This window comes from Paramacrobiotus metropolitanus, unplaced genomic scaffold (assembly GCF_019649055.1).
Source record: "Paramacrobiotus metropolitanus isolate TYO unplaced genomic scaffold, Prichtersi_v1.0 Parri_scaffold0000236, whole genome shotgun sequence".
NCBI classification, from domain to species: domain Eukaryota; kingdom Metazoa; phylum Tardigrada; class Eutardigrada; order Parachela; family Macrobiotidae; genus Paramacrobiotus; species Paramacrobiotus metropolitanus.
Window position 1 is genome coordinate 48,099 of NW_026570456.1, and position 20,587 is coordinate 68,685.

Consider the following 20,587-nt stretch of genomic DNA (forward strand, 5'->3'; position numbering starts at 1 on the left):
CATCCAAGGTGAAAACAGCTTTCCTTACTTCGACAAACCAATACCAATTCGAGGTGATGCCTTTTGGCCTTACCAATGCCCCCGCGACATTCCAGCGCATGATGAATAAAATTTTTACCGGATTAATTGGCCAATACATCGTTATTTACCTGGATGATATAAACATCCATAGCCGGACATTTCAGGAACACCTTGAGCATTTAGAAACAGTTTTACAAAGATTAACGGCAGCAGGACTAAAACTTAAACCATCAAAGTGCAACTTTGGACACCGTGAAGTAGAATTTTTGGGACATCTTGTCAATCCAGACGGCATATTTCCCAATCCCAAAAGAGTAGAAGCCATACAAAACTACCAAGCCCCGACAACCAGGAAACAACTTCGAGGATTTATCGGGATGGTCGGATATTACAGCAAGTTTATCCCGAACCTCGCTACAATATCGGCACCCTTACATCAACTGACCTGCAAAGACACACCTTTCCAGTGGACAGAAACACAGCAGAAAGCTTTTGAAACATTGAAGCGAGCATTAACAACGAAACCCATTCTGGCACATTTCGACCGGAATTTACGGCACATAGTGGAGACGGACGCCAGTGGTGTTGGACTCGGTGCTGTTCTACACCAAGTCGAAAACGACGGAAGGAAAACGGTCATCACCTACGCGAGTAAAGCTTTATCAAAATCCGAACGGAACTACAGCGCCACGGAACAGGAATTATTAGCAGTAGTGTGGGCACTCGACAAGTTTCGCCCATATATAGGCGATCCAAATAGAACTTTTGAAGTTATAACGGACCACAATGCTCTGCGAGGACTTATAAACGCAAAGAATCTTACAGGACGTCACGCACGTTGGATTTTAAGGTTACGGCAGTATAATTTTAATATCGGATACAGAGCCGGAAAAGAGAACGTTGTCGCCGATTGCCTGTCAAGATATCCTTTCGACAATTCCAACACGCCTAAAAATCTGAAATTTGCCAACCCGTTATTTCACATAACGACTTCCAACCTAAAACAAGAGCAACAGACAGACAACTTCTGCAGGCGAATTTCCAGTATCCTTAAAGGCCCGACGCACATCGAAGCCTATAAATACCGGCGTACACGATTCACGTTGATAGCTGACTTACTGTATCGCATAGCATACCGGAACGATAAAATGGTTACCCTGTTAGTCATCCCAAGATCAATGCAGAGAGAAGTTTTGCATAATGCACACGACGCAAATGGACATTTTGGAACTGAGAAAATGTATCACCAACTTCACGACAAATATTACTGGCCCGGCATGACGGACTCCATATCTGCATATATTAAACAATGTATTTCCTGTAATGTTAAAAGCCTCCACCAGGCAAACCATCAGGTTTGATGCAACCGTTTCCCGTGGAAGGACCTTGGCACACCATCGGAATAGACTATCAAGGCCCGTATACAACATCCTCAAAGGGGAACCAATACGTTATAGTTGCAATCGACCACCTGTCCAAGTGGATAGAAACAAAAGCCGTAAGAAATGCCACAGCAGAGAACGCCGCTAAATTTATAATGGAGCAAATCATCCTACGTCATGGGGTACCAAAATACATCGTATCCGATCGAGGGAGACATTTTTGCAATGATCTTTTGTCACAGTTGACGAAGCTTCTAAACTGCAAACAACGGTTTACGACTTCATATCATCCACAAAGTAATGGAATGACAGAGCGAGCAAACAAGACTATTGCTGAATGTCTGTCGAAATACTGCGACGACCACAACAAATGGGATAACTACTTGCCCTTCGTAACACACTGCATTAATACAACCGTCAACGCCACTACAAAATACTCTCCATACGAACTCCTACATGGACGCCAAGCAACATCTGCCCTCGACACAGCATTAAACCAACCGGAAGCCATTCACGACCTTGACCATTACGTGAAAGAAACTACGGAGTATATAAAAGATGCACAGGAACTAGCCAAACTACGATGTATCGATGGAAACGAAAGAAATCAAGTACCGTATAACGAGAGGAGAGTAGCTGCGCAGTACGAACCAAATGACCTTGTGTACCGCTGGAACGTACCTCGGCTTGTTAACAAAGATGGCAAAATTATCCCAGCCGACACTCGGCTTACCACCAAACTGCTTAAACATTGGCACGGACCGTATCGCGTAATCCGACAGTTGAACAACGTTAACTACGAAATTGAGAACATAAACGGAAAACGCAAGAAGGACGTTGTCCACGTTTCCCAACTGAAACCGTGGTACGACAAGTTAGATGAAGAGGAGAATATCCAACTCGCTAAAACGACTCCAAAAGAACAACATACAACAGAGAACAGAGACACTGGAAGCAACACCAAAACACCACAGGGACAACAATGAGCCAAGATACAATTTACGTGAAAGAAAAACAAGACCAGTTTATAAATAATTTTCAATTATTTTTTTCTTTAGAAGGAGTGTAACATGATTTATCATGTGTACATGCACAACGTATGTACTGGTCGTTGGCATAACAGTAACAGTGAGTTGTTACACAACTCACTGGCCAACAGAGTTGTTACACAATGCATAAGTGCCGGTTGGCGTTCGAGCCACAGTGCGTTGCTGTATAACGCACTGGCCAACAAAGGCATATTACGCAACACGGAAGTGCATCCGTTTGAATGTCATAACTTCTATTCACTATACGCCAATAACGTTGTGTAACTGGACGTTGTCTTGTCCATCTGTTCTCATATATAAGTCCTATGTTTTCAATACTAAAAATCGTTGATAGTTTTAGTCAGTCTTAGATCAATAAAGACTTATACCATCTAGCCAGCTTTGAGTTACAGTTAGTAAGAACCTACGTTACACACGTATAACTATTTCTGTGGATAGCAGATACACTCATACACAACACGCAAGTAGAACTGATTTTGTGCCCATTCTTTTATGTGCGGTAATAAGAAACCAAACATAACTGATGCAAAATTGCTCGCAAATCAATCAACAAATACCACTTTTGATTTAAGACATATACAGCATTCTACACAGTACACCGTCCCCTTGTCAAAAAATTAAACAGAGGCTTACATTCAGAAATATGATATTCTATGTACACTGGGAAAATGCAGGTTTATATAAAGCCGCGATTGGGATTTTTGATGATCACGACGAGGAAACGCAGAGACCAGAAAAACAAACTAGAAACGCACTGTGATATCTGCGACGGTAATACATCCAGGATTTCTACAAAGACAAACCGTTAGTTCATCTCGTCCGCGTACAGACAAGCGGAAACATCAAGGTCGGACTTGCATCTAAATGCTGTAGTTTAAACCTACGGCGGGCCAGATATCCGGCACCCAACCGGACACCACAATTGAGCCATCTACCCGGGGCAGCGGTCTGGTGGTGCGACTGAAGAAGCGCGGTGTGGAGGGCCGCTTGGTGGCACCGGCAAAGCCCTTGTGGAAACCGGTAAATTTATTCTTGGAGAACAATGGCGGTCTTGTTATGGGGAAGTTATTAACTAGCATGGAATCAATACTCGGACTCTCGACGCCGACACCCTGCATCGGCACGCCACTCAGCGTGAATGTCGGCCGAGTGGGCTGGCGGGATGGGCGGGTAGCAGCGTACAGCGGATTGGATGTGACCATTACGGTGCGGAAGGGAGGCTTCTTGTACGGCCTTTTGGAGCTGCTCTTCATGGCGGAGCGGTAGATAGGGCTGACGGTCAGCAGTTCGTTGCTAATGGAGGGTACGGTGCCGGCACTGTTGGGATCTTCTAGTAGAGAGGCCAAGTATTCCGGACTAAGACCTAAATTAACAACAGTTCCAGAGCGTCATTTCAGTTAATATACATCCGACTATCGTCGCGCTCCAGTATAATAAGTAAACAGTTAATAATTGAGCGTGGCGATGACTCGGCATACCAACTTTATTAAAAATTTAATCAGTATTAGAGCTCAAGCAATGGCCTTTTGCAGTTTGATCATTTTCGTACTTCAAATAAATATTTCTTATCAATGGTTTTATGGACTTTCGAGCTTGGCGAAAAAACTACTATTACAAACCTAATGCCGCCACGGACGGTTAATATGCATGTAGTGGCACAACTGAATTCTCATATTTTATGCAGTTTTGTGGCTGTGTACATAAAAGTATCGATCCAAATATTTTTGCTGCATATTTATTGTCGTATATATAAACGAACACTAGAGTTAGTGCAAATAACAATAAAATTTTACTTCGAAGTGAAAGGTAACAAAACCTTGGTATATTTAAATGTGCTCCACTTGCTCTGCATGCGCATCAAATAATTACAGTGTAAAGATTTATTTTAGTAGTAAATTATTTCAGTAGACATACTGCATATTTGAATCAGTCCCGACAATCAGCAATCATGAACTTACAGAAGCAAAAATTACATATATCGCAGTAGTACTAATGCAACTTACGCTCAACGCAGTATTTGTCCAGTTCCCTTTCGTACAAACTCCCGCATTCGCATTTCATATTGGGGCCGACAGTGGCCGGCAGACAGACCGAGCCCGGTACTCGGCACGGGAGATCCTTTAATAAGCATAAACAGTCCAAATCCGATAACTCCTGCTGTGATCTGCAGGTTTTCGGTTGGCCAGTGTACGGCAACAAAGGCGGTGGTGTGGAAACCGCAGTTACCGGCGATTGCATCAATGCTGCTCGCAGTGACCCCGTACTAATAACCAGAGAGAAGACAGCAAAACCGATCACATGTCGCAACATCAGCAGCGGCATTTTACTGACTGCCATCCATTTACGCGTTAACAATACACTTCCATTACAATCGCTCAACTGGTTTATTTTATATACACCAGAAATTGTAAACTACCAGGCGATTGTGACACTTTTCGTACAAGTTCTTCCGCATGCAACGAATAACCGGTAAGATAGTCAAATGATAAGTCATATGCAGAATAATACCAAGTGTAATAAACACTGCATCTGCATATGTACTACAACGTGTTGGTAGCGACAGCTGTCAGCGTTGGATAAAATTCAGGATTTTTCTCTTTTGACAACCAATAGCCAGATTTATATTTACCGGGTAAACATACAAACATGTGCTGAATATAACCCTCTTGATTATGAGTGGACCCGGTAAAGAAAAGACACCTAACCCGGCCTGGCCCAGAGCAGGATCGCCGAGTTGGATAATGTGTAGCGTGAGAACATGTCAATCGTGGTGGACCGGGTCGTGCGTAGCAAGCTGGCTGGACGAACCACTTTCAAGGTCCTTTACGGACAATAAAGTAGCGTCTTAAGGTAAAGTGTTCACACTTGCCGTATGTGATTAGATGTTGGCCACAGACGACCAACCGGAAGTGGCATAATTATCCACACTTCATTACTTGTCGTTTGCATACAGACCGTGATCGCGGGAGCATGGTTAACTACTGATGATTACAATGACATAATAATGTTCGCCGCTGCAAACCGTCAAATATTAAGAAGAGTACACCGGGTAATTAACGTAAACTTGACATCTGGCGAAAGATCGAGTAACACACAGCTGATGAATGTACATATTTGATGGTGATTTCATTTTACACTCGAAATCTGCGGCTAGCGGCTACTGCACTGAATTCTTGGCAGCGGATTTCATTCATTTCAGCATTATGGTACACCCAAATGAGACCCAATGCACAGAACACTACTACATATCGCGAAAAACAACCATTTTGGAACCTTTCCAGTTTGTCAAACGAATAATACAGTCTGTGCGCGAAGGCATAACTAAAGAAGAATGTAACTATAAGTAACTAATAACTAACTATAAGTATTAATCTCATAATTTGCATTCAGAATACAAAGCAATTTTACCTACCCTAGGTTAACTCCTCGCAACTTGCCACCAATGACCGATGAGTGACACTAGTCGAGTTTTGTTGCATTATTCCATACCTTACGTTAATCGATTATACTGTATGTGTGCAACACGATTTTTGTTTTAGAAATGTTCAACTGACGAACAGAGAAATAACCACAGATCCGCACATTTTCACCAAGAATTTCGTAGCTGTATATATAGCTTCCGGTTAGTTAAAAAAAATTCTCAAAAGACCGTTTTACAGATGCAGCGAAGTTGGCTTTAACCGCTCACAAAAAATGCAAAAACCACGTATATCAAACTTACAACATCACATGCAAAACACCGAACAAACTGCATATCACACTGCGGAAGCCGAAGAAAGCGGACGATGAAACATCGTATAGGTACGACCGGGAAATATGGATGGAAGAACATGACCCTCCATGTCCACCGAATGAAACCCCTCTCGCATGCCGGTACGGAGCAGCTGTAAGAGACGGCGCATCATGGGTGTTATCGCAGGGCCCGACTGCGCCAGAACCTCCTCCACATGACGCCAACGGCACTCCAACACTTCTTGTGCACACGGGACAGGTGTTGGGAGAACAGTCTGATTATCCGTCCCTTTGAGTCGCATCCGACATACGACGTAGATATCCGAGGCATTAAAAGAGGAAGGCACTTCATGATGTTGACGGAATGCAATTACTGACTGAAACTCTGAAAAATGAAGTTTATTACACCGATATAGGCATTAAACAGACTGCAAATACCTGAATGAATGCCGGTTTCTTCGAACACTTCTCGCTGTGCTGTGAGAGAGATGTCTTCCGATGGTTCAGAAAATCCACCCGGAAACTTCCACAACTCCGGCTGCACAATAAGTTGCCATTAAAGGAAATTTACAGTAGAAGGCAATGCTTCTATGTAAAATATGATAAAAAAGAAAAAAATACAAAAGTGGAACTGTTGTAAAATACGCCTACCCGACTCCGATCCCGGATAAGAAGCACATGCTCACTTGCTGGATCCACAACACAGCCTACAGAAATATCACATATAGATATGCCGTAATTGGTACACGTATGAACTACTCTCACAAGCTATCCTGAGATTCATAGCCTGTCCTGGAAAACTTGAATTTGTAACTGTATAAGTATAATTACTGCACCTATTTACCCGCTACTCCCACGGTATGACTGGCAAAGCGTGGCATGGAATTGGGCTGATGGTCCACCAGCCATTTGTTCATCAGCAGTGTATCCTTTTCAGTATCACAATGGTGCAATTCAAAGCCCAAACGACGACAGACTGGTGCCAGTTGGAATGCTGACAACGGCAACTGCAGCCAGATTCCTCGCACTCCATCGCGTTTCCAACGGTGTACAGATTCTGCAAAACGGCAGTATCGCATTCCGCTATAAATTTACAAATTTGCTTCTACCTGCTCACCCAGTTTACGGTGTCGCTTACGGCTTACCGAAGAGAGCTGTAGAAAATGCGTCAGCGGAATCTACGGGTGCGCGTATAGGTGCAATGGTCCTATCCTGTTTCAAGGAGACATTTATCTCCTCACATTGCGGCCGCTCGCCATTTGTACAGGTATCCGTTGGATGCTTCGCAGATTTCGCCCAGTCTTCCGCGACCAGTACACGCACACTCCCAAACTGATTAACGCCAGACACCGTAAAATATGCTCGCTTGTTTCGATAACAGGTCGCATGGCCACTGACGTTCGTATTCCAATAGGCACGTGCAAAATCTGCAGAAAGACGAGGTATGTACCAGATTTCAAATAATACGGGATAGGCAGTCTTCTGTAGTTTTGCCGTCAATGATAAGAGCCACATGATACTGCCTTCGCAAGCACTTGAACCTTCAACTTTAAAACTTTGCGATTACCTACGAGGAACACTTGTGCACAAACTGTGCGAACGCCTAATCCCATGCATCATCCGCCGTCTAGGAGATTTCGATAGCGTAGTTTTATCACAATACTCAGACTTTTAAAATTCGGATTAGCGCCGATCAGAAATCTGTCGTAAAGACAGTAAAGTGGTATTAATCGTAAAATGAAATAGTGGTTTGTCTGCGAAGTGGAGATACGCTGGATAACAAATCTGCCGCAGCACAGCTGATCACCAAGAATGTTTTGCTTTTCTATTCCATCACAGCCAACCGCGTGCGGTAGAAACGTTACGCTTTACCTGTCCCAGTCATAATAAACCATTTGTTACGATTTGTAATACTTATTTCCACGAGGAACATTACTTTTTTATCGTTAGTTTTTCCGTACGTTGCAGCCCACCGTTTATCTCCTGCAAGTTTTGCTCAACAACATACACCATGGGAATCGGGGGAAAGTTTCCTCTAGCTGGCGTGAAACATATTATTGCTGTCGCGTCAGGAAAGGGAGGCGTGGGGAAGTCAGCCACCGCAGGCAAGTAAAAATTTTAACGTTGTTACTCGTACATTTTTGCAAAGCGGGTACTTAAATTATGTTTCCATTAATAGTGAATCTAGCGCTCGCTCTGTCCGCAAGGAATCCCGTAAGTGATGCCTTACATCGTTCGTTCGGGAGTCAGAATCATATCGAATTATCATGTTATATACGTGCAACTGCAGGCACATCAGGTTGGCTTGCTGGATGCGGACGTTTATGGGCCGTCTATTCCCACAATGATGAATCTTTCCGGCCAACCAGAAGTGACGAAACGTAAATTAATTTTCTAATTTGCCAAAATGCAGTAATCATACAGTCAATCATTTTTTGTTTCAGAGAATTTAATGAAGCCCTTGACAAATTATGGAATAAAATGGCAAGTCACAGGGATTTCACTGTTTTCCTTGTTAGAATATACTGAATCGGGATTGTGTGTGTATCCTGTATCGTGATTTGTGTTTCTGTTGCGAACTTGTAGCATGTCGATGGGATTTCTGGTGGAAGAAAAAGCAGCGATTGTATGGCGCGGACTTATGGTTATGTCGGCCATCCAGAAAATGCTTAGGCAGGTAAAAACAATATAATAAGCAGGTTGCGGTATCAACGAAGGGGTACGATTGACGATAGAATTAACGACGGAGCACAATTGACGAACGTTTAAACGAATAGGTATTACCCGTCGTTATTAACGAAACGAAGGGGGTATCGTTTCGTTAATAACGACGTTGAAATTCAGTAATGAACGACTGGGCCCACATAGACCATTGAGCACGAAGACTGCGTAGGCGAGACAGTGTACCCAGTGAATTTCTGCCTGGGCATTCAATCCTGAGTTGCCCACTCGACTCGAATTTTCGAAAATCACAACAGTACTGCTCGGATGTTAGTGCTGCCAGTGGTCTCTTTAAACTTTTCACTTTTATGGATTACTTTTTTACTTTAACTTTCACAATTGTAAAAATTATTCCATATAATAAAATACAGTAATTCGAGTATTTTGCTATTGGAGTAGCAGTGTACGGAGACTACTGAGGCATCTGACAAACATAATAACAGGTCCTGCATTCAAGAATGGAATAAGTGGATAACACTGCTTTAAAATAGTGTTTGCGTGAAAACGTTCATACACGTGTTAATCTATGTTTCTCAACCACAAAAAAATCTTTTTTCTGTTACTTTTACGGTGCAACATGAAATCGTTTCGGTATCGATACAAAAAATTGAAAAATGACTGTCAAAACACAACAGTTCGCCACGCTAATATCTATCGCTGTTAATTGTTTAGTGCATAACGCAACCTCTTATGCGAATCACCGGAGCCTTAAATTAACAACGTCAAAACCGTCGTTAATTTTGCCGTTAATGGTCCGGCCGTGCAAAACGCAACCTACTTAATGTCTTTCTTTGTACTAACAGCATTAATTTAGCTCTCGCTTTTCCTTTGGCCGTAGTTGATCGATCGTGCAAGTTTAAACGGTATATCAGCTTCAAACGTACACAATCACTGTTGTACGATGTGATTAAATCATTAATGATAAAAAATTTAAGTGTGTCACAAATAAATACAACTGTATTGGTTATCTGCTTTTTAGGTGTTGTGGGGCCCGCTGGATTATTTGGTAATTGATATGCCGCCGGGCACCGGTGACACCCAGTTAACGATTTCTCAAAACGTGCCGGTTGATGGTAATTCTACATGTAGCTGTGAAGTGCTGATAAATTATCTTTGAAATGATCCTGTAGGAGCTGTTGTTGTCTCTACGCCACAAGATCTCGCATTACTGGATGCACGCCGGGGAGTTGAAATGTTTAAGCAAGTCGGAATTCCTGTCCTGGGAATTGTGGAAAATATGAGCGTATTTCAGTGTCCAAAATGCCATGAGCAAACTCATATTTTTGGTCATGAATCAATACAAAACATGTGCCAGGAATTGAATTTGGATATACTTGGTAAAGTGCTGATGTATAGTGTAGCGAGCGTTATTATGAGAATCATATCGTATTGTAGAAGTACATGTTATTATATTATTTTTAGCTTCTATTCCACTCGATATCAGAATAAGAGAGGCAAGCGATAAAGGAGAACCGATTCTTATAACCGACCCGGAAGCTTCGTTGGTACAGTACTAATACTTCTACAGATTCTCCCATAAGTTGTTTTCTTGGTATTTTTGTTAGGGTGATTTAGTTTATGTTGGCTTTGCAGTCCAAAGCGTACATGCAACTTGCAGAAGAAGTTGTAAGACGGATACCGGAAAAACAGCAGAGAACAGCGAAGGCAGGACCATGAAAATTGCGAAGTGGCCCTGTAATTTTATATATTTGAGTTGTTCTGCCGTAAAATGTGCCATAATTTTTAGTTTGTTTGCTTAGCTCGGGAGTTGAGTCTTGACTGAGGAATCAGTATAAATCTTCACAGGCAGTATTACACGTGTTATTTCTGCGACGATGTAAAATGAGTGTGTAACCTAAGCGTCTCATGTTATTCCTGTGAACTTCTGTACTGATGCAGGGCAGATGTGGAATTAATAAATTCTGGTTAAGAAACATATCGGCATTTTGCGCTTATAATAAAATATCTTTAATTCCGTTTTACATAATCACAGCAAATGTAATATCACGATTATCCCAAAATCAGTATCTGCAAGCAACAAGCTGTAGAAGTAGTCAAACTACTTTGGCGGCTTCGGTTCGCAAAGTAACTTTTTGTAACCGTGAAGTCACACAACTAGCCAGCAACCGAAATACTTTTTTCACCGGAAAAATTAACACCGAGATCACGTAAGAAAATACGGGCATTAAATTTCTGTACAGTGTATCCGCGCAATCCCGCGCGTGTTCCAGACATTCGCTGGCGGGAAGCACTTCTTTGGCATATAAATAAGCATCACGTAAATCAGGAGGTGCGTTATCTTTGGCGTAATTGTAATACTGGGGCAGAATGCTGATGCGTAAAAACCCTTGACGAGAGTACATTCTCATCGCGGCAGAGTTATCCGTGGCCACATGTAAGTAGAAGGTGCGGGATAAACTGGGGTAGGAAAGGTTAACGGTCCGCTGGAAACTCAGTAACAGACGGGATGCTGGAAACAACAACAACCCATGCATACACTCGAAACCGTAAAAAACTAGCAGTAAGAAGAGGTTAAGTTTTCTTAGACTTACACCAACACATTTCGTTAAAAATAAGGCCTTATGAAATGCCGACATTTACCGATGCCGTAACGGCCAGATGTATGTGTACGATTAAGCCAAAAATTGGATTAAAAATGTAAGAGTAGCGCAAAAAATTATGCATTTTACAAGTAACCAGAAAACATATTCTATACTCGTACAGTCGTACCCGAGAAATAAACTACGAGTGATATGTCCTAGTGAAACATTAACACAAAAGCTAATCAATTTTGTAATTGCATTTTTCGAAAACAAACTTGCATTCTTAACTATGTAGCTACATACTTTTAGAACTCACCTAATCCAAACTTTCTGTACGGTTCCAGCACACCCAAGAGCATAATATAAGCAGCCACCTGCGGTTCTTTGGAGCTATCACAAGCATCGGAAGACGACGCCTAAAAGCAATTTCATGTTCGACAACATTACATTCAGTGAGGATTAATTTTTACAGTTGTAACTACCAGCGCAATACTGTCGCTGAATTCCTTGACGGCAGCCTGGCCAACAATTAGCGCTATAATTCGTCCCTTCCAGCGGAAGCACAATTTGTAAATGCTTTCCGAGGCTAGCATAGCGGCATACCAGCAGTTGTCGTACCTGTAAGTCCAGCATAATATGCAGACTGTATTAGTGTATTTATGTAAATACGAAGACCCAAACAAATGGGAAAATGTATATCAACCTTCTAACGCAGCAGAACACCTGTCAACACATACCGTGCTGGAAACACTTCGACACAAAAACATTCAATTTCTGCAGCATGTTCCACCGTCGGAATAGAAACTTCTAACTCCGTGATGGCCTGATAAGCTATAGCAGAAGCTAAAAAAACAAATGCATCGAAAATTGCATGTGTAGTATTGTGTACTCGTACGGCAAGCGGATTTTGTACAAGTTTAACATAATTATAGATATTAGGTACTAATTCTATGCATGTACCAGTAAATAATCTGAGCTACTTAAACGGCGGCCGTACATATCATCAGCCAGCACAGCCTTAGCTGCAAACGAAAGATCAGGCAATGAGTAATAAAACTAAACAAAAAGATTATAAAAAAGCACATCATGCAATTGGTACGAAGTACGAACCATTCTTACTGGCCAGCTCGTGTTCGTTCTGCAAGTTCAGATGCGCGCCATAAAGTGGCTTTCGCTGCAGATCATACATGGAAAACTGGCTGCCAACAGGAACAGATCTTTCGGGAAATTGCTCTTTTATTCCCATCTTCAGACACAGACACGAAAAACTTCCGACCTCCGAAAAACACCACTACTCGTATCCCCCGAATGACAAAGATAATTTTCAAGAAATCACACCTGCGAGCTTGAGACTAAGAATAAGAATGCTTACAACCTAAACAATGTAAAGTTGTTCCCGATAGGTTATAGGCATCATTCAAATATTAAAAACTTAAAATCAAATCACTTTTTGGTTCCTAGAGGCAGTGTAAATAAAATATCCGAGAAAAAGTACTTAAACCTTAAAGTACAGGATAAAAATAGTGTGTCCGCAAAAATGCAAAATAAACAGGCTGCGTATAGTGATCCAGAATGCAATCGTAGGGCAGTGGCCCAGCGTAACAGGCGCTGCCAGCTGCGTTGTGAACTGGTTACTGGTGGAACTGTAAGTACTTCTCAATGGCAAACCGCAAGCTTCCCCCGCTAGACACGCACCTAAACTTCTCTTTCCGGGCGGGCATTTGCAAAAAACTTTGAGATACGGATAAGATATTTTCTACCGTTTTGGATCCGAACTGAATGCACAGCTCTTGTCCGACGCCCATCGAGCAGCTAGCGCGTACGCAAAGACAAGTAGGTATCCATAGCTTTTTATTAAAACTTCAGTCAATACTGATTCACCAACTCAATAAAAACTTTCTTAACAGACATCAAAACGTATTAAAAAAAAAACTTGTATGTCGACACAAAACAAAAATCCATAAAACTTTTAGCACATATACAGTTATCACCCGTTTATTAATACCATCAAAGAGGAATGTGCGAAGAAACACTGAAAACAGTGGCAGGAACAAGGAAGCACTACAGAGAACATCACAACGAAGTGATAAACTCTTCACCAAAGCCGCTGTTCAAGTCCATCAACGAGCTGGGACCGGGCAGAATAATTTTGCCATTGTCTTCATCACCGGGGAGCGTGGGATACTCCGCAAACATTTCCATATCGTTGGCCGCATACAGATACTCATTCAGTGTCATCTCGGTACATTTCGTAATGAACCTGATAAAAGGACGAATATCGCCGGCATTCGCATCCTTCAGGTGCTGATAGTAGAGATTCCGTTCTGACACGCGAATAACCACAGGTGGAATTCCAGATCGCATTAAAATATAATTCATCAATAAACGTCCAACGCGGCCATTTCCATCGACAAACGCTAAACAATCAAACCCCAAAAAATCAGTAGCCATAAAGCTTGGAGTTAGTTACAGTATTCAGTTTATACAAAGATGAGCAATAAAACCAAGAAAAAGAACCCTTAGCTGTATGCCTATTTAATTCAAATACAAGTACTCCAATTATTCAATAATAAATGTCAGTAAAAACTAAACGTGAAGTTACAGATAATCAACAAAAAAAATTTGACAGAGTGCGTACGTAAGCAAACTTCGAGATTTGCGCTACAAGGAGTGGAAAAACAGTTTTATTAAAACTCACGGTGAATATGCACGAGGAAATAATGTGCCAAGGCAGCCAATTTTAATGTGTGCATCTGTGCTGCATCATCGGAATTCAACCAGTCAACGAATTCTTCCATCAGTAAAGGCACATCCTCGGCCAGTGGAGGAATATGATCACTGACGAACACCTGAGATTTCCGGAACTTCCCAGCATTAACAGGATCATTAAAACCCAATATCCGCAAATGCATATCAAGAATGTCCATCATGCGGATCGGTCCAATCCTCATAAGGAGCGTTTCGTTTAAATACTTCAGCGCTTCATCCATCCCTGCAAAACCAACAACTGTAATCAACAATTTCGAAAAATCATAAAGCACAGTGTCCAGTTAAGTAACGAAAAATAAATGACTAAACCATCTAATAAGCAAATTTAACTACAGTAATAAATTGATCACCCAAAATTTCGTTATGTTCCATCACGGATTTTCCACCCACTGCCAGGCGTGTTTCGACGACTTGCTTGGTTTCAAGAAACGACAAAGTATTTCCTTCGATAGCCACCGAGTGATAGAGCTGCCACAGGAAAGCTGCCCGCTTCTTGCGGATCATCATCGCATCCCACTGCGGAATGCCGTAGAATTCGTGCATCATCGAGTCGATCCGGTCGAACGCCTTCTGATCGATTTCCTCAACCAAAGGTTGCGTGCGGACGCGCAATGTCAAAGCCCGGTGATTTTTCGGATCAGCATGCACCGCTCGCAAATACAGGTTATCCGCTTTCAGGACGTCTTTTTGGTGCTCTTCCAGAAAAGTCCCGTATTCGGTTAGGATCTCGGAATTAGAGGGATCCAAAGCCACAGCGTGCTGTTAAAACATAACAGCAAAATTAATCCAAAGACACAGAAACCATACCAAGGATAAATAAATAAATTTTATAAATTTATACATAAATATTTTTTTGAATTTTGTAATTATATTTGTCTGAATAAAATTCACCTGAAATAACTTGGATGCTTTCCGTATTTTCCCAGAATATTTCATCTCCAGTGCGACATGCAATGCAGCTGTGGCTTCTTTTTTCATTTCCGGAGCAATAACTATTACAGCAGGTCCTCGACACAGCCATGTCGTCGTGCCCGTGGTCATGAATGTGCCAAATTCAGTGTGAAAAGTCCCGGCTGTTTCTGGATTAAACTGATTACAACTCGAACGGTCTTCAGTGAACATCAAGCCATCCCGAATAGCCATAACTCCGCTTTCGTTCACCAAAACCGCGACATCGTTGGAAGGATCGAGGGCACTTATCGTCCAGGTAAACAGCGGAACCCATATTAGGCAGAGAACGATCCAAGTGACTAGGAAGACAACAGAGCGCTGCTGGCAGACCAGAGAAAACTGTCCGGATTTCATGACGACGCGTAATGCCAGTCTGCCAGGGAATAACAATCAGATTCTCTACACGCCGACACTTTCTACAAGGAACGGTTACGGCGTTACGGAATAAGGATCACCCAACACGAAAGAAATGAGATCCGAGAGTAGCAGAATCATAACAAAGTAAGCTATGGATGGTTAAGTGAGAATTTTTCCCAGATGGAATTTAAAACTGCATAACTGCTGATACAGGAAGACGCGACAGCGATAGGGTTACTAGTATTCGTTTTCCCCCAACCGCTAGCGCAGCGCAATTCATAAATCCTTAAATTAAACGTTGCAAAATTTATCAGGCTTTAAACTTGACAGCTCCACAAATTTCCCAAATCCCAAATATATTTGAAAAAGGACCTAACTGGTTTCGCCATAAGACAAAGTTTGGAAATCTCTTGTCACAATGCTGTGCCACAGGCTGACAGGCAGAACAGTACTTATGCAGTTTATATGCAGTCGCGTGTTTCTATCTCTTGCCATGCCAAGTGGCAGTAGTCGCAGTACGCACCGTACTGTATGAAGATGCTAAAAATTAATATCCTTTCAGTGTAGCACATGTTTCGATTTCCTAATAATAACTTTGTTATTGTATTGATACGTGTGTCAGCACTTGCTATGTCTGACAGATTATTCTTTTTTGAGCTTCAAAGCTTTAAATTATTGTACAAATGTGCATCTGTCTTGTCGTGCGGGATGACAGTGACACGGATGGATACCTTGTCCTGAAATTGCAAAGTCGCATTCTTTCTAGCTTTATAAAGTCCCTCGAACTTTGAAGACCTTGTCGTCCTTGCAGAAATCCAAGATATCTTGTATTTTCCTAACAGTCTGCATTGAAGTATGACGGAGAATCCAGTTGTAAATGTTTGACAACATAACAAATGTTGCTTTAATAACGCATTCCCTCATTGTGCTCTTCCTGTACAGTTTTGCTGTGAACAGTGAACAGCTCTGCTTCCTCCGGACAGATTAGCAACAATGTGGCCATATCAACCGCCTCAAGGACCATACCGTCCCCCCTACCCACCACAGCCTTCCGCGGGGCTTCCGCAAATGTACTACCAAGCCCCGCCGCCATCATCGGAGACCATCGCGCAGAATCTAGCTCTGGCAGCGGAACAGTGGGCGCGTATGCAGGCCCCCCAAGGGCCCCCGGCCTACACTCACGACCCCTACAGTGCTCCGGCTTATCCTCCCCCGAATCCGTCATATCCACCGCCCGCCGCACCGCTTCAGCAACCATACTACCCCCAAAACCCCCCTCCGTCATTCCCACCGGAACCGAAGGCGTACGAACCCGACCAGCGGATTCCCGGGGGGCCTCCTTCACAGCCGCCACCGTCCCAACCGTATCAGCACACTGAGCAGTACAGAGGGGAATATCGTGCCCCGCTGCACGATCAACCGAGTGGCCAGTTTGTGGATGATGGACGCTTTTCCGGCGCTCCACGCGGACCACCTCCGGTGTTCGCCGGTCGGATGCCCGCGCCTGTCCCGGTTGGAGGGGATCCGGCGCAACACTTTCCGAATCAGCAGCAGTTTCCGCCATACGGACAGCCTCCATCGGATCACTCGCGATTCCCTCCGCCGGTTGATGGATTTGGGAGACCGATGTGGAATCCACAACAGCCGCGTAAGCAGTTTGTCAGCAAAAAAATAAGAATGTTTGTGCTGTTTTAAGATTTTTAATCCTTATGATCCTTATCGTATTTGCTAATTAACTGAATATGTGGAATCCACAAAAGTCGCATGAATAATAATTCGCAAAAACAAATGCGCTCAGTATGGAAGTTTCAGTATTTTTGATTCATATAATCATATACGAGTGTTGGAGTGTTGTTAATGAACGTAAAATGTGGAGTTGATGTGCTGTTCGAAGCAAGTAGCTGCTGTCTACTAACTTTGTGTTTGTCCGTATCTGATTTGTGAGTAATTTTTGCTATGTTGTTACAGTCGTCGTTTCGTTTTGCAGCGCCTCGCTATCCTCCGCCGGAAGTTCCGGCCCCTCATCCTCCGGTTGAGCCGTACTACAATTATTCACTGAAGGGCGGACTGGAATACATCGATCCCAACCAGCCATCGCAGGAGTATTACGATGAATCTTCCCTGGCCTATCAGAACTTCGACTTTGAGTCCATGGCCCAAATGCACAGTGCCGAAGCAATTAAGAAACTTCCACCGTGGATTCGAGAGGGACTGGAGAAACTTGAAAGGGAAAAACAGAAGGAGCGAGAGAAGCAACGGTTTATGCAGGAATATGAATCGCGCATTAAGGATGGAACTGAACCCAAAGAGCGTGCTTCCTCAGCCAGTGAGGATGAAGAGGAAACGGAGAAGCGACGGTCGCGTTCCGGCTCAGCGGTATCGATGAGAAGTGTCTCGCGAACACCGTCGCCTCTTGGAGCCGAAGATCGACAGCGGCTGGTAATTCAGGTAAATCACACATTTATTGCTCGCATTGTAATTATTATGAGGTGAACATGGAGCAGTTTTTCGCTTCCGGTACCATAGTTGACGCACGTATAGTTCACGTGTTTCATCGGTTCTTAAATTGATCTTCCTTTTCGTTATTTTTGTTTGCAAACGTAGCGTAAGCAAGCCGACAAGTGATTTGCCTTATTGTGCATTACTGTTAGCGTATATGTTTCGGTTACTGTATGACTTCTAAGTATTATAATGCATAAACTTAAGAACGATATTACTTGCTCGCGTGAGGAATTGCACCTTTGCTTAATTTGGGTGTGTACTCTGTGTGTGCAACATATTAAAACGTTCAGACGAAGTGAAATGAATGAAAATGTATATAAAACCAAAGTTTTATAGGCAACTAAAGATCTGGTTACGACCATTTTGATGCAGTCCACGGGCAGAGTATTGGAGAAAGCCTGCCTGGAGCAGATAGAAGCGAAGAAAGCTGCTCTGAAACAAGCCGCAGCTCAACCGGTTAAGAAATCTGCCGCCCTGGCCGCTCTTGCTCAATTTGGCAGTAGCGATGAATCCGATGATGAGAAGGATGTTAGCGGGCTACCACCGCCGCCTCCTGGTGTCTTGAAAAAGTTAGCCACGGCACAGAAGGTCATGGAGCCGCCACCGGCAACTAAATCCAGTAGTTCACGGTCGCCGTCACCGAAGATAAAAATGGAACCGAGCAATGACAAACCGAAAAGCAATCATGATACCGGAAGGGTTGTAGAAGCTACACCGGAGAAGCGTGATGATAAGGAAAAGAAAACTGATAAGCGAACACGACGTAGCCGTAGTAGTTCCAGTAGTGCCAGCGAGCGGAACGGACGGCGACGAGACATTCGGCGCAGAGAGGCGTTGGAGAACGAGAAAGGAAGGAAACGGACAGTGTCGGGCCGGCGGAGTTCTAGTTCAAGTAGCTCAAGGTGCGTAAGCGTTGTTATTTTTTGTAAACTGTAATTTGTGAGGCAATGCTGTACAGTACAGATCGCATGAAAATTTAGATCAAGGGAGCTTTGTTAATCGAACTGGTCGATATTACAGTGCAGGGAGCGTTGATTAAACTGTTGGTTTTTCTAAGTTCGCGTAGTGGTGATCGCCGGCAAGGCAGATTTCGAAGAAGTTCGTCAAGACAGCGCCGTCGTGATTCTCCGAATCGGTACGAACGGCGTCGATCCCGAAGCCGTGATAGCGATCACAGGAGAACCCGCCCGCGACAATCCTCACCAGTGCGAAATGATTCATCCCGACACCGAGAGGATCTGAAGAAATCAGTGTCGTCGTCTGGATCAGTGCAGCGACAAGATTCCAAAGGCAGTGTGGATAGCAGGAGCCAGAAGAGCGACCTCTCGGAACGAAAATCGGACCGGAAGGCCGATAAATCGCTGGAAAACTCCAGGTCCGGAGATCGGAGATCGTCCGAACGGAGTAAGGATGCGAAAGAAAAGAATCGCAGATCACCAGAACGGAGTAAGGACTCGAAAGAGAAGAAGCGAGATGAAGATAAGAAGAGGGAGACTGACAGAAAAAATGACGATAGAAAGAAAGATATTGAGCGGAAAGACAGTGGCAGAAAAGATTCAACTGCTGATGAAAAGAAAAAGAGTTCGACTGTTAAATTGCAGAGTGTTGTGCGCCCCGCATCGCCCAAGAGTAATTCGCAATCCTCACCTGAACGGAATCACAGGAAAAGGTATAATTGACAAGAGAGTCATGAGTCACACAGTCTTCTTCTTCGTTTCTGATAAGCAACTCGCTCAAGGTAAACATTGACCGATCGGTCCACATGTACAAGTACTTGGTATTGTCCATATAATATCTGTGTGCTATTTTGTGCCGTATGTACTCGTACATTATCTGATCGAATGGGAACATGACCATAATCCGTAGTGTAATGAAGTCACAACATAATTATATACGAAAAGTGTACGTAATTGAACTTCCGTGCAAGGAATTGATTAATTTTGGGCGCTTCGGCATTTAACGCCATTGTTGTCTTTTCTAGCCACCTTTGGGCTTCTCCTTCGTGTCTTTGGCTTTCTGCTTGGTTTTGGGAGAGATCAAATCATCTGCTGGATTCTTCAATGGCTGGATACCGAACCAGTCCTCCATTAAGCCAAACGGTCCGTCTTTCCGCCATTTCCGTACTCCGATGTAGGCAATAAAGGCTAGCGAACCCACAAGAGCGATGGCTGTTAATGACATCGCTGGGAGCCGTTTTGGGGCAAAATTTCTCCAAATTTGTATGCGTACTGGTTCTGCCTTTGTTATGTTAAATGAAAGATACGGAATATTTCTTTGTTATATTGGTGGAGGGATCGAGATGTAGATTGACTGATTCTACTTAATGGTATTGGAAAGTCTGTGTTGGGATTACTGAATAGTTTGTATAAAAAAGTTTGTATAAAAAACTGGAATTTTGTATTCACGCTTTTGTATTAAAAATGTTGTTGCTAAGAAACTGGAACTTATATTGTTGCAACAGTATGAGCCTACGAGCTGTGCAACTGCAATCTTTTATGCATTTGAATTTTGATTACTGTATTTGAATATTTAAGGGACTTTCTAGTAATCGGTTGGAAAT

The 20,587-nt window shown here is 43.0% G+C and overlaps 6 protein-coding genes across 14 annotated transcripts; 2 read left to right on the forward strand and 4 right to left on the reverse strand.

Moving 5' to 3' along the window:
* Nucleotides 1-2,955: 2,955 nt before the first annotated feature.
* LOC129601446 (uncharacterized) lies at nucleotides 2,956-5,062 on the reverse strand. Its single transcript, XM_055500253.1, has 3 exons — nucleotides 4,456-5,062; nucleotides 3,311-3,815; nucleotides 2,956-3,241 (listed from the first exon to the last, which is right to left on the reverse strand). Exons 1-2 carry the CDS (start codon nucleotides 4,787-4,789, stop codon nucleotides 3,313-3,315), a joined length of 837 nt encoding a protein of 278 aa, XP_055356228.1. The 5' UTR covers nucleotides 4,790-5,062; the 3' UTR covers nucleotides 2,956-3,241; nucleotides 3,311-3,312.
* A 905-nt stretch (nucleotides 5,063-5,967) lies between these two features.
* Nucleotides 5,968-7,972, reverse strand: LOC129601422 (nucleoside diphosphate-linked moiety X motif 6-like). Of its 2 annotated transcripts, none has more exons than XM_055500224.1 (6): nucleotides 7,756-7,972; nucleotides 7,330-7,611; nucleotides 7,029-7,241; nucleotides 6,836-6,891; nucleotides 6,623-6,722; nucleotides 5,968-6,569 (listed from the first exon to the last, which is right to left on the reverse strand). In XM_055500224.1, the coding sequence occupies exons 1-6, from the start codon at nucleotides 7,802-7,804 to the stop codon at nucleotides 6,208-6,210; spliced, it is 1,062 nt and encodes a 353-aa protein (XP_055356199.1). In that variant the 5' UTR covers nucleotides 7,805-7,972; the 3' UTR covers nucleotides 5,968-6,207. The 2 variants fall into 2 exon arrangements, with proteins under 2 accessions (XP_055356199.1, XP_055356200.1); XM_055500225.1 differs by having other exon boundaries at nucleotides 7,752-7,955.
* LOC129601424 (iron-sulfur protein NUBPL-like) lies at nucleotides 7,798-10,833 on the forward strand. 2 transcript variants are annotated; one of them, XM_055500226.1, is made up of 9 exons: nucleotides 7,807-8,289; nucleotides 8,364-8,398; nucleotides 8,475-8,565; nucleotides 8,629-8,668; nucleotides 8,771-8,861; nucleotides 9,885-9,978; nucleotides 10,036-10,242; nucleotides 10,328-10,410; nucleotides 10,499-10,833. In XM_055500226.1, exons 1-9 carry the CDS (start codon nucleotides 8,196-8,198, stop codon nucleotides 10,580-10,582), a joined length of 819 nt encoding a protein of 272 aa, XP_055356201.1. In that variant the 5' UTR covers nucleotides 7,807-8,195; the 3' UTR covers nucleotides 10,583-10,833. The 2 variants fall into 2 exon arrangements, 1 of the variants encoding a protein (XP_055356201.1); XR_008692224.1 differs by lacking the exon at nucleotides 10,499-10,833 and having other exon boundaries at nucleotides 7,798-8,289; nucleotides 9,885-9,911.
* Nucleotides 10,834-10,884: 51 nt separating this feature from the next.
* Nucleotides 10,885-13,014, reverse strand: LOC129601441 (N-alpha-acetyltransferase 60-like). Of its 3 annotated transcripts, none has more exons than XM_055500248.1 (5): nucleotides 12,568-13,014; nucleotides 12,186-12,291; nucleotides 11,931-12,066; nucleotides 11,765-11,864; nucleotides 10,885-11,375 (listed from the first exon to the last, which is right to left on the reverse strand). In XM_055500248.1, the coding sequence occupies exons 1-5, from the start codon at nucleotides 12,692-12,694 to the stop codon at nucleotides 10,960-10,962; spliced, it is 885 nt and encodes a 294-aa protein (XP_055356223.1). In that variant the 5' UTR covers nucleotides 12,695-13,014; the 3' UTR covers nucleotides 10,885-10,959. The 3 variants fall into 3 exon arrangements, with proteins under 3 accessions (XP_055356223.1, XP_055356222.1, XP_055356224.1); XM_055500247.1 differs by having other exon boundaries at nucleotides 12,559-13,014; XM_055500249.1 differs by having other exon boundaries at nucleotides 12,446-13,014.
* A 272-nt stretch (nucleotides 13,015-13,286) lies between these two features.
* LOC129601434 (protein adenylyltransferase Fic-like) lies at nucleotides 13,287-15,953 on the reverse strand. The gene is made up of 4 exons (XM_055500237.1): nucleotides 15,109-15,953; nucleotides 14,568-14,976; nucleotides 14,147-14,440; nucleotides 13,287-13,865 (listed from the first exon to the last, which is right to left on the reverse strand). Exons 1-4 carry the CDS (start codon nucleotides 15,520-15,522, stop codon nucleotides 13,522-13,524), a joined length of 1,461 nt encoding a protein of 486 aa, XP_055356212.1. The 5' UTR covers nucleotides 15,523-15,953; the 3' UTR covers nucleotides 13,287-13,521.
* Nucleotides 15,954-16,047: 94 nt separating this feature from the next.
* LOC129601421 (arginine/serine-rich protein PNISR-like) lies at nucleotides 16,048-20,437 on the forward strand. Of its 5 annotated transcripts, none has more exons than XM_055500220.1 (6): nucleotides 16,049-16,378; nucleotides 16,509-17,173; nucleotides 17,513-17,973; nucleotides 18,364-18,929; nucleotides 19,085-19,696; nucleotides 20,009-20,436. In XM_055500220.1, exons 2-6 carry the CDS (start codon nucleotides 16,519-16,521, stop codon nucleotides 20,166-20,168), a joined length of 2,454 nt encoding a protein of 817 aa, XP_055356195.1. In that variant the 5' UTR covers nucleotides 16,049-16,378; nucleotides 16,509-16,518; the 3' UTR covers nucleotides 20,169-20,436. The 5 variants fall into 5 exon arrangements, with proteins under 5 accessions (XP_055356196.1, XP_055356195.1, XP_055356194.1 ...); XM_055500219.1 differs by having other exon boundaries at nucleotides 16,468-17,173; nucleotides 20,009-20,435; XM_055500221.1 differs by having other exon boundaries at nucleotides 16,048-17,173; nucleotides 19,094-19,696; nucleotides 20,009-20,437.
* Nucleotides 20,438-20,587: the final 150 nt, after the last annotated feature.